We start from the raw sequence: 10,920 nt of genomic DNA on the forward strand, positions 1-10,920 counted from the left end.
CTATGATTATTTCATTAAAAAAATTTACAAATTGAAGCTGAACATGTCTAAATTTACTGAAATGAGTCCAGGGGATAACTTCATATTTTCCCGCAATAATAAGTAGTGTCCCATAAAAACATGAGAATATGTATAAAAGATCGATAAGAAAGGTACGTATCTTGAACGTTTATAATTTTTACAATATGAAAAACAAAGGCGGGGAAGGGAGGGAGGGGACGTAGGTGTAAGATGAAAACAAAAACGTTTGGTTAGAGGGTTACATTTCATTTCGGAACATCTTGAGTGTTTTGGTGTCTTTAAAATATAAAATCAATATTCCGAAAGTCCATTGTTTACTTCCGCCTCCACGTCATAGGCGGTGTGTCTTGGATGATGACACCGACGCTAAATTTAGAACAAATTCCTCGACGAAATCGGCCAACGATGGTAAAGAGGGGAACGTTGAAACTTTGACATTGATTTTACATACATGACACATTTGTTACGGCACCACTGGACATATTTTGATAATATTTAAACGTTTAAAACTTGTTGTTTTGCAAATGTTTTCCTAAAGTACATTGGCAACCGACGTAAACAGCGTTGTATTTCCTGGTCGATAGGCTAAATGCATACGTATTGCACAAGAGGACTGGCAGTGCTTTATATACACCGATACACGTGGAGATTTTGACGAATGAAGTTTCTGTTTTGATCGGTGACGTGTTCTCATGTGACGATAGATTATCCACGACGGCGAAATTGTATGTACAGCATTTACGTATTACAATAACACCGTAAACAAGAAAGATGGCGGTCAGATCTGACCCAGATCAAGTTTTGGACTTGCTTTTTAATGACAGTGATGGACTGTTGAAATCCGAAGTTCAAGGGATACAAACAGTCGATTTCGTAAGTTTGATTTGACCGCTTCATGTCAGTATTTAATGGCTTTAGATTACTAGTATTTCCAATAGAAGTCCATATCAAATTAATAAAAAAAATCACTTCCCTCTGGCTGTAAAAGCTACCATTTTCATAAATCAATGCAAACCAGCTGCTGCTAAGGTATATTTTGCACGAATGGAGCATCTAGCATTACTATTTTGTCACAATGTTTGACACCAGCTGTAGTAGATGGATTTATTCTACAAAGTGTTTATATTTCATTGTGAATCAGTTATGGTCATGACTCATGCCTGTAAGGATAATGTGTAGTCAGGGACTCGCACAGTGACATTTCATCATGCCCGAGTCAATGGATTTGTTACACATCATCATTCAGGAAATGTATCAATCATAGCACAGACTTAGATAGCAATTTAATTCCGTGATCATAGGAATTACCACACACAGCCTTTACTTCAGGGGCTCCGAATTGGAGCTTTTCATTTAAATTTCTAAAACATACTAGCTGTGTATGCACTGCCATGGATCTTTAATTTGTGTACATAACTGCTTTAATGAGAGAAAAAAAATTTGTGTAAATCTGAACAGAAGTGCTACTTCATCATAAAAGATAACATAAAATTAATTTTCAATTATGGCATTGGAAAGTTGTATTCTGGATAACTATTGCCCGACTGATGATTTTATGATATCTCAAAAACTCAGTGGGGATGAGAACGATTCATTGAGTTTTTACGACTCCAATGTGTCTGATTCGGACAGTGAAATGTCAAATTCTTCTATGAAAGCTGATGACTGGAACTTGTTCACTCACAATGTCCTGGTACTGATTGATTTTATATTACAAATTAAATTTGATTTAAATTCTATTTCGCCTGGACATGTACAATTTTGTAACTTTGATATTATTCAGAGGAAGCTAATACCTCATTACATGTCATAGCTTATTCAATATTCAAATCTAGTTGGAGCTTTCTAACATTACTAAGTGAACATGTGAGAAATTTAAATATATGCGTACCGATTTTATCTATTCAAGAATAGTGCATTGTAATTTGTGGAGAAAACACATTTAGAAATGTTGACATTTTTGTTTACAGTCTGATCTTGGACTTTTCTCGGAGGGAGATGGTGACCTGCTGGAAAGTGTCCTTAAGGAAGCAAACCTGGGAGACTTGGACACTGATATAGATATTGACCAACCTCAACAGAAAACATTTACCACCCATACAGACCATGACTATTTTGCCCAGCGATCCCCAACAAATAGTGACAGTGGCGTGTCATTAGAATCCAGCGCGTACTCGCCACAAAGCTTTGGCGATGAACAATTACAGAATAGTCCGAAAGAGTATTATTTATCAGACTCGTCAACAAATATTTCAACAGTAGACTACATGGATAAATTATCAGAACACAGTCCTCTTGCACTGGAGGACTTTAACATGAAAGACTTTGACATGGAAGGTGTTGATGGTTTAAATACATCTGACCTCCTCAGTGAAGAAGATTTTTTAACCTGTATGAATCGTAGTTCACAGACAAAAGACAGCGCAGCAGTAACTATCAGTTTAGGTAAGTACTGCAAGACTTCATGCCCCCCCCCCCCCACACACACACACACACACACACACACACTAAAGTGGAAATTTACCTATTGTGAGCTTCACGTTATTCAGAATGAGGTTCAAATTGGATAAGTGAATTGATGCATATATATATCTACAGTGCAAATACTTTCCGCTTCCATATTGCTCAGTAAGCCATACCTAGCTCACAAAGTTATTTTATAACAAACTTATTTCATTTTCTCTCTCTGAATTTTAACATTGATGCTGCACTTATGACTTTTATGCCTCCATTAGTGCACAATGTTCATACACCACAGATATTTTCATTCTAGTGGATTTAATTTACATTAACTTGAAAGAAGTAATGGTGAACAAATATTTCACCTACATAGATATTAGATGGAGTTGCTTTGTGGCATGCAAACCGGATTTTTAACATTAGTTTTTATTTTGTAATTTCTACACAAACATGTCACTTTAATAGAATAGAACTATTTGGAAGGAATATGTACATTTATAGAAACAGTCAATTTTTTTCATGCCATGTGAAGAGGATTTTCAAATTATTGAGTCTGTTTACACATATATAGCTATTTGAAAACCTTATTCTACTTTGACAAATGCAAGATTTGAAGTTGCCTTTTGAAAACAAATTACAGAAGTTTTGTGATGTACAATGTAGAATATACATGTACAATTGTATGTAATTACATGTACAATTGTATGTAATTACATGTACAATTGTATGTAATTACATGTACAGTTGTATATAATTACATGTACAATTGTATGTAATTACATGTATAATTGTATGTAATTACGGGGGGGGGTTACATGTACAATTGTATGTAATTACATGTACAATTGTATGTAATTACATGTACAGTTGTATATAATTACATGTACAATTGTATGTTATTACATGTACATTTGTATGTAATTACATGAACCTTTAAACTGTTTGTTGCAGACGATAATCAGCTGAACAGTTCAGATGAAGGGTCAGATGTGGCCAATACTATCCGTATCATTAAGGTCACTTCTCACCTCACAGACGGCCTTCCCTTCACTATGAAGGACATCAGTACCAAAACAGGAAAGGTAAGAGTACATGTACCCTATCCTATTTTACCGGTGATAAGCCTTGGGAGCCTGTGCATAAAACATGTCAATAGTAGCTGGGGGGGCGGGGGGGGGATACGCGCCTGTGTTTTACCGGTCATAGGCCCAGACTTGACATATTGGTCTAGCCATTTTGATTCCAGATGTCACAGCTTACCAAATTGGAACTGGAAGTAGATTTATTTATAAATATATATGGTACATAAATGTTACGTTTCATATTGCATATAAAACAAAAAAACCTGAAAATGTACCTATAGGTACTTGGAATGAAATTATAGGAAACAAAGTGAAGCGGTTAAAAAAATGTAACACTGATATCAAAAGTTAGGTCTGCACTTACCTTGTATCGAATCACACAAATCCATAGTTTTGAACATTGAAAATAATGTTATATTATTAGCCACTCTGCAGAATTAGATTTATCGATGTCCATGAACGTGGTATGCCTTAAACTTTAAACTTCGGCTGCATCACATATTTTATGTAAATCGTTGAGCACTTATCATGTATATATACTCCAAAGTTTCTGAAAGACACTGATAAGTAATGTAAAAAGAGCCATTTCCATGGCCTTATCATGAGTTTTCAAGGATTGGACAAATAGGCATCTAGACCTTCAACAAGATGTAAACTGTATCTCTTTTTCTGTGTGGAGATATCAGCCTTGTTGATGTCTGGGACCAATTAATATAGACTGTTCTGTATTGGTCCCAAAGTATGTTCAATTTTAACAGATTTCAATACACTGGTCCCTGTGTGTTTGGTCAAGTGAGGTGGTATATGAACTGAGGATCATCATATTAACCCTTTCACCACTCTAGACCATAATAGACTCATCCAGATCAATGAATGGTAGAGTCTACTCAAGTTACCTAGGGGTGAAACGATCAAAATTTCTACTTTTAAGATACAACAATGTATAAAGAAAGTTACTCTTTGTGTAGTTTCCAGATCTGCGACTAACAGACGAGGAAAAAGACTTGCTGGCCAGGGAAGGGGTCCAGCTTCCAACAGATATGCCTCTGACGAAGGAGGAAGAGAAGGTACTCAAAGCGGTCCGCAGGAAAATTAGAAACAAGGTGAGAGTCTACCTATGACTGTATTACTTGGCATTACTACACTACTGTATATAGTGGATGCCATGAGATTAGAAATGGATGAGGTAGTGACCTAAAATTTTATCTATATGGGATTGGTTACGGTAGAAAATGAAAATACAAGTTGATCTTTCATTATCTTCATGTCATTTAAAATTGTGGTATTTGTAACAAAATGCCTCAGTGAGGGTATAAATTAGTCCTCCATCCAGTCCCTGAAGAAATAGCTGTGCTAGATGTGAAATCATTTGAACTGTAACATGAAATAAATCGATCGACAATTTCATTTTTTTTCCCAATTCAAATCAGGGACTTGGGACAATATATATTGCCCTACCCAGAAGTCAACATTATCAATTATGGTAATTTTGAAGTACTTGTTATAAGTAGACTGACGAATTATTCTCTTGCATTGCAGGTATCGGCCAAAGAAAGCCGAAAGAGGAAACAGGGATACGTGGAGGGGCTAGAAAAGAGGGTAAAAATGTCCACTACAGAAAATCAAAAGCTAAAAACTAAGGTGTCCAGCCTCGAAAATCAGAACCAGTAAGTAAGAATGTCTTGGAAAGTTTTCGTTTTAAAAACAATTTGAGTAAATTAAATCTCATGTTAATTATGATTGTTTAGTATAATTTATTTAAATATCTTTATTGATTTTGCTGTTGCATGAGTCTTAAGCTTAGAAAAACTTTTGTTTTGTAAGATCAAAGAGAGAAAAATAACAACTTTATGTCATTTTGAGTTCCTTGTTTACAAGTACTGGTGACGTGAGGGATACCTCGCCCTACATTAAGACCCTCTGCATGCAACCATCGTGCCAGCAAGAGTGATTTACATGAAGTGATAAATTTTGCATTATATAATTAAATTCTTTCTTTGAATTTAGTGTCACTAACGAATTTGTTCAAATGTACTTGAACATGCATTTACAAGTTTTTATGCTGTGTTTTTTGTTTTACTTCAGAACACTCGCACAGCAGCTGAAAAAACTACAATCATACATTTTATCCAAGGCAAATAAACCACAAACATCTACATGTATCATGGTAAGTAATTTTAGATGTGATGCATTCAGTGGTGTAAATGTTAAAAGTTAATTCATGATATTTACGGGGGAAATTCCACGGTTAACACAGGGAAACTGTGGTTAGTTCCTTAGTAACGGGGAGCTCCTCGGAAGATTCCTTTTTTTGGCATCTTTCATTAATATCATATGAACTAATATTTTCATGTATGCTCAGACTAATCATCTTCTAGAGCATTTTTCACAAAACATGGTTGAATTTGATATCTGGAATCGTGTAAGTGACTCGGGGCTTATGTTTTTTATAGAGTTTTACACTTATTCATGAAATGTTTAAAGTGTTAAATGATAAAATTTGATATGTACAAAGTGGATACTGCAATAGTGGTTGTGTTAAATTGGTTTTGAAAGGGTCTTATTTGTGGGTTTTCATTGTAAGAAATGTCCCTATTAGCCAAACTATATATTTTACATGCTAAAAGAGATGATTTTTCTCTTTCGTAGGTGTTGGTGTTATCCTTCGCTTTCATCATTGTGCCAAACTTCAGTCCTTTGGGAAAGAGAGACGGCCTTGAAGCCAAGAACATACCTATGGCTGGCAAGTCAAGGAGTCTCTTGCACGACTATGGATACGAAAGTGAGGCCGACCTTGATGACCCTTATGGTATTAAGGTATCAATGAAACCCGGACCTCCATGGGAAGTACCACCCAAGACGCCAGCTATGAAAATTCCATCAAATGCTCACACTCGGGTAGAATTTGAAATGGACCAATCAGAAGAGGTTATGGACAAAATGGCTGACAGTGCTGCACAGACAATCGCAACCCAAGTTGAAGAGAAAAATGACACAGTGTTGAAATTTAAAGAATCACATACTGTGAAAGAGGAAATTTGAGTTGATTTCTATGGGAGTGTGATAAATCGTGTTTTGAAAGGGAGGCTTGACTAGCCCTGTGATGGTGAATGTGGAATATCTGTTGTGATAGGAAGTGTGAATTGACAGTTTAAATGATAACTTATTATACCTACTTCATTTGTATTTTTAGCTTCTCTGTCCAGTAAGAACTTAGACAGGAACGTTACTCAAGATTTCTATGGAGAAATCTACAGGATATTTGATGATGGATGAAAAAGAACTCTCGTGGCCCTCTGGACATTAGAAGTAGTATCTATGTTTATGTTTTGTCTCCAAGTCTTAAAAGAGTTCAAAAGATTCTATCCAGTATGATTATCATGATGAATTATCAACTGATTACGACATTTATGTACATAAATATCACAATGTGTCGCTCCGAGTAGTGAAAATTCAGCGATGGGTGCCCCTTTTGTTTATGCAGAAACACTGGTTCTTCCTCCTCTGTCTGTCTCGTGAACTGACGAATGTTGTAATGCAGTACATGGATGACTAGACTTCAGAGACCCAAAAAATAACATCACACCTTTTGGTCTGGTACAACAGGACAAACTGTTTGAAAATAGAACAAACACCTTGGTGAGACATATTTTTCTATATAGAGATTTCTGACCTTTTGTTTTCTTAGTGTATGTACTTGAAGCTCTCAAAGAAAAACAATTCAGATTTACTTTTTGGCTGCAAAATAAATTGTCTTCATGATGGAAAATATATATATGTCTTTCATGTTTGTTGGTATAGAGTAAGAAAATGTTACCACAAAGGGTTTCTAAATCAAATAAAGAGCCTTTAATACCTAAATGCATTCACCCCTGAAAATGTATAATGATCTAATCCAACCTTTGAATTGGAAGGGTTCAAATGAGGGTGAATGGGTTATTTTGGAATAATTCAAACTTGAGCTAATGTAGTTGGAACAGGTCTGTTCACTGAACCAAGAGGAACTTAATCTTTTAATATAACATATATAGCATGATTGATAAAAACTTTTATGGTATTTAACTTTAAAACTAGAATCAGATGAAAAGGCTACTGATTGATTAAGGTATGAAAATAGAAGGGTTGTCAAACTGGTCAAATTTTAGTAACTGGTCACTTGAAAAAAAATCCAGTAATGTCAGTTTGGTATTCAAACAACAATAAATATATGACATTGTATATTATCAGCAAATTTTCCATTTCACTACTTTGCATTCTGGCTCCTTTTTAAAATCAGTTTAGGCATTTTATGGGCTGGTCCGCATGATCTCTTTGTCAATCCTTACTCTCAGATAAAAAACAACATCCTAACCATTGATTCAGCCTTTGAGCTGTTTTTATTGTCAAAAACTCCAACTTCTGTCTCATCGATTGTGAATTTGTATGTATAAGCTAGGCAAACATGGAGCTCCAATGGGGGTAAATTAATGTCCTACTATATATTGGTCTTCTGACCGAGTAACCAGTTAACCAGCAGGTCATCATTGACAACCCTAATTAATAGTGCTATAATTAGTGACCAAAAGAAACCCTGCCATTGTCTCTGTGATCCTGTCTACATGTAACAGTTATATTCAGAATTATACTAATAAGGATAAAGCTGGAACACCTTGTTATTCAGTAAAGTATGTCATTTGGTTTGTTTATTTATTAATGTAATACATTGTATGACCTTTGTCAAACCATCAAATGACACAATACACTTTCACATTACACACTGTTCTACTGTCGCAATGGAGACATTGGATAAAGAGCAAAGATGGCAGAATTTTAAGAATTTTTTTTTCTTCTGGAAAACCATGTTTTTCTCAATATTCGGTGTTGTCCTCAGGCTGTTTCAGCGTATCAGTATAATTATTATAATTATAAAAAAATCTTTATCATGTGATAAAAAATAATTCATATCCATCTCGCATGATATTTATGAACTGTCATGATTTTTTGTTATTTATCTTCCTGAGTCTGGCTTAAATGAAAAATAATCTCAGAATTGCTTCCTAAATTTTTCGAAAAATTAGTGATTTCACAGTACTTATGAGATCCTTGAATTGTAGTCTATTGTGCCCTCAAACTTGGGATAATCTCATTGAATTGAACTGTAGTCTCTTGTGCCCTCAAACTTGGTATCTGTAAAATTTGTAAAATCTTTTCAATCAGGAATCTGTTTTGTTTCAGGTAGTTACTCTATCCAACTGTACATATTGATATGTTATTGGGAAAGCAATTCAAAAGTGTTTGCATTGTCTTTGATGAACTTTCCTCGAAATTGCAGCAAAAATATATATTTTGGAAATTATATACTTATGTTAAGAGATTTAACACATCAGGTGCATCATTTCATTGTACTGAAATAATATTCATATTATAAAAAGTTCCTGAAGAATTTATTTTGTAATGATGTTTTTTTTTTATTTGTACTTTCACCCTTTCACCCCTTCACCCCTATGTAACTTTAGTAGACTCGACCATGTATTGACATGGATGAGTCCATTATGGTCTACAGTGGTGAAAGGGTTAAATTTACTTCTACCCAGGTAATCGGACAAACCACATAGAAGGGCACAACTTGTGATGGTACAGATAGGTTTACTTGTATTTTATTTACACGCACACCTTTAACTAGTACCAATCATGCTTCCTAGCACGTAAACTGTATTTACTCACAATTTTCAGCTAACATTATGTAGTTACAGTTTGAGCTATTACATGCTATATTGATAAAAAGAAAATACAGGAGAAAAAATAAACCTGAACTGTTTTGTTCGGGGTTTTACGTCATCGAAACGTCATATGAAAACGGGACAAACATTAATATTTCAAACTCTGTTAACTGGAATTGCTATGACAGACGTAGATTAACTGAAAGTCACGATTTATGAATAATAATGGTTTGTTATATGTATACATATGTATGAACAGAAGTTACAGTAAAACCATGATAGAATGTCCCTCGTTTCATTTGCCACCTTGCTTACCACCAATGTATTTCATGCCCCCTTTTCCTTTTTCTCAACAATTCATTCATTTTTATACATCTTCCTCATTTGATCACGAATCTTCTGTATAACACCTCATTGTATTAATGCTGGCAGTATAACATGGTTTTACTGCATTTTGTGTGTGTGTGTGTATTTTCTACCGAATGACAGTATATTTGTATGGAATACTATGAGCAATTCATAGAATATTTGATGTAGATTTTACTGCCATGTGTACATGTACATGTATATAAATATTATTCTGTATCTTGACTGTTTCTGCAACTTGAGCTGTTCCTTTAATATGGGGAAACGAAACAAAACTTAGATTTTTTTTAAAAAAATCAGGGTTGTGAAAACATCCAAATTACTTCTTCATACACCAAGACAATGTGTACCTGTTTGTCACATCATATGATAATTGTGGATCTAAACTCAAGTGGTGTCACAATCTTTGACTTCATATAGTGGTCATAAGTGTAAAATGTGATGAGAAGTTGAATGAAATGAGAGAGAACCGACATTGCCTACTGTTTCATGTTTCCTTGATATTATAGAGGCACACAATTGTTATGTATCATTTTTTTGTATCATCAGTTTAATGGATATTTGAGGATTTTGTGTTTTTTTTCTTTAAGAAAACCAGTTGTTAAACAATAAATCTTGAATTTATATATTTTTGTGTTTTCTTGATAATTTTTTGCTCACCTGTTTGAAGGGCAAGTGAGCCGATGCTGTTGTCAGTGGCACTAAAAGCTATTAGTCCAGAATGGCTGAATGGATTTTGACCAGATTTGGTGTAGAGCATAACCGTGCACCCTCTGGGGGCTAGGCCCAACAGGAGGACAAATAGACACATCCTACTCTTTAATTATAGGTTAAAAGATTTTAACTACCAGTTGTTCAAACAGTGATAAGCGCAAATTTTATTTTTTGTGTATCTTTAAAACACCGCTATTAACAGAGTTCAAACTTTCCAGATAGCAAATATTATAGTGAAGTAAACTGCATGCAAAATTACAAGCTTTTACCTCGTATATTGGCCAAATTATTAGAGGTTGAAAAATATCCTTAAACCATGATTAAGCTCATCACCTGAACAACTGGACCCTGGTCTCCCATGATTGACCCAGTCCAGTTCAGCTACATTCCTCCCTCCTTTTTCTAAGTCTTCACCCCTGAAGACACAACTATTTACAACTCGGGTTCGGGTATCCCCATGCCAAGCATTCATCCCATACTTGAAACAAGGGTAAGTCACACTTTAATAGGAGAGAAACAAATTCACTGGACCCTCGGGACACTCTACCAATTGAGCTACGCAGTTGCCAATGATCAAC

General features: G+C 35.0%; 1 protein-coding gene across 2 annotated transcripts; it reads left to right on the plus strand.

The window, feature by feature from the left end:
* The first annotated feature begins 353 nt into the window (after positions 1-353).
* On the plus strand, positions 354-10,256 carry LOC110453738 (cyclic AMP-responsive element-binding protein 3-like protein 4). 2 transcript variants are annotated; one of them, XM_021502845.1, is made up of 7 exons: positions 354-894; positions 1,992-2,466; positions 3,433-3,563; positions 4,532-4,666; positions 5,103-5,230; positions 5,649-5,730; positions 6,213-10,256. In XM_021502845.1, exons 1-7 carry the CDS (start codon positions 793-795, stop codon positions 6,603-6,605), a joined length of 1,446 nt encoding a protein of 481 aa, XP_021358520.1. In that variant the 5' UTR covers positions 354-792; the 3' UTR covers positions 6,606-10,256. The 2 variants fall into 2 exon arrangements, with proteins under 2 accessions (XP_021358520.1, XP_021358518.1); XM_021502843.1 differs by lacking the exon at positions 354-894 and adding an exon at positions 1,217-1,714.
* Positions 10,257-10,920: the final 664 nt, after the last annotated feature.

Source organism: Mizuhopecten yessoensis, unplaced genomic scaffold (assembly GCF_002113885.1).
Source record: "Mizuhopecten yessoensis strain PY_sf001 unplaced genomic scaffold, ASM211388v2 scaffold7493, whole genome shotgun sequence".
NCBI lineage: Eukaryota > Metazoa > Mollusca > Bivalvia > Pectinida > Pectinidae > Mizuhopecten > Mizuhopecten yessoensis.

Excerpts from the sequence above, each read along its gene's own strand:
- LOC110453738 (XM_021502843.1), top strand. The coding sequence starts at position 1,526 with ATGGCATTGGAAAGTTGTATTCTGGATAACTATTGCCCGACTGATGAT. Across the intron at positions 4,667-5,102 it reads GCAGGAAAATTAGAAACAAG|GTATCGGCCAAAGAAAGCCG; the intron begins GTGAGAGTCTAC and ends CTTGCATTGCAG. Across the intron at positions 5,231-5,648 it reads AGCCTCGAAAATCAGAACCA|AACACTCGCACAGCAGCTGA; the intron begins GTAAGTAAGAAT and ends GTTTTACTTCAG.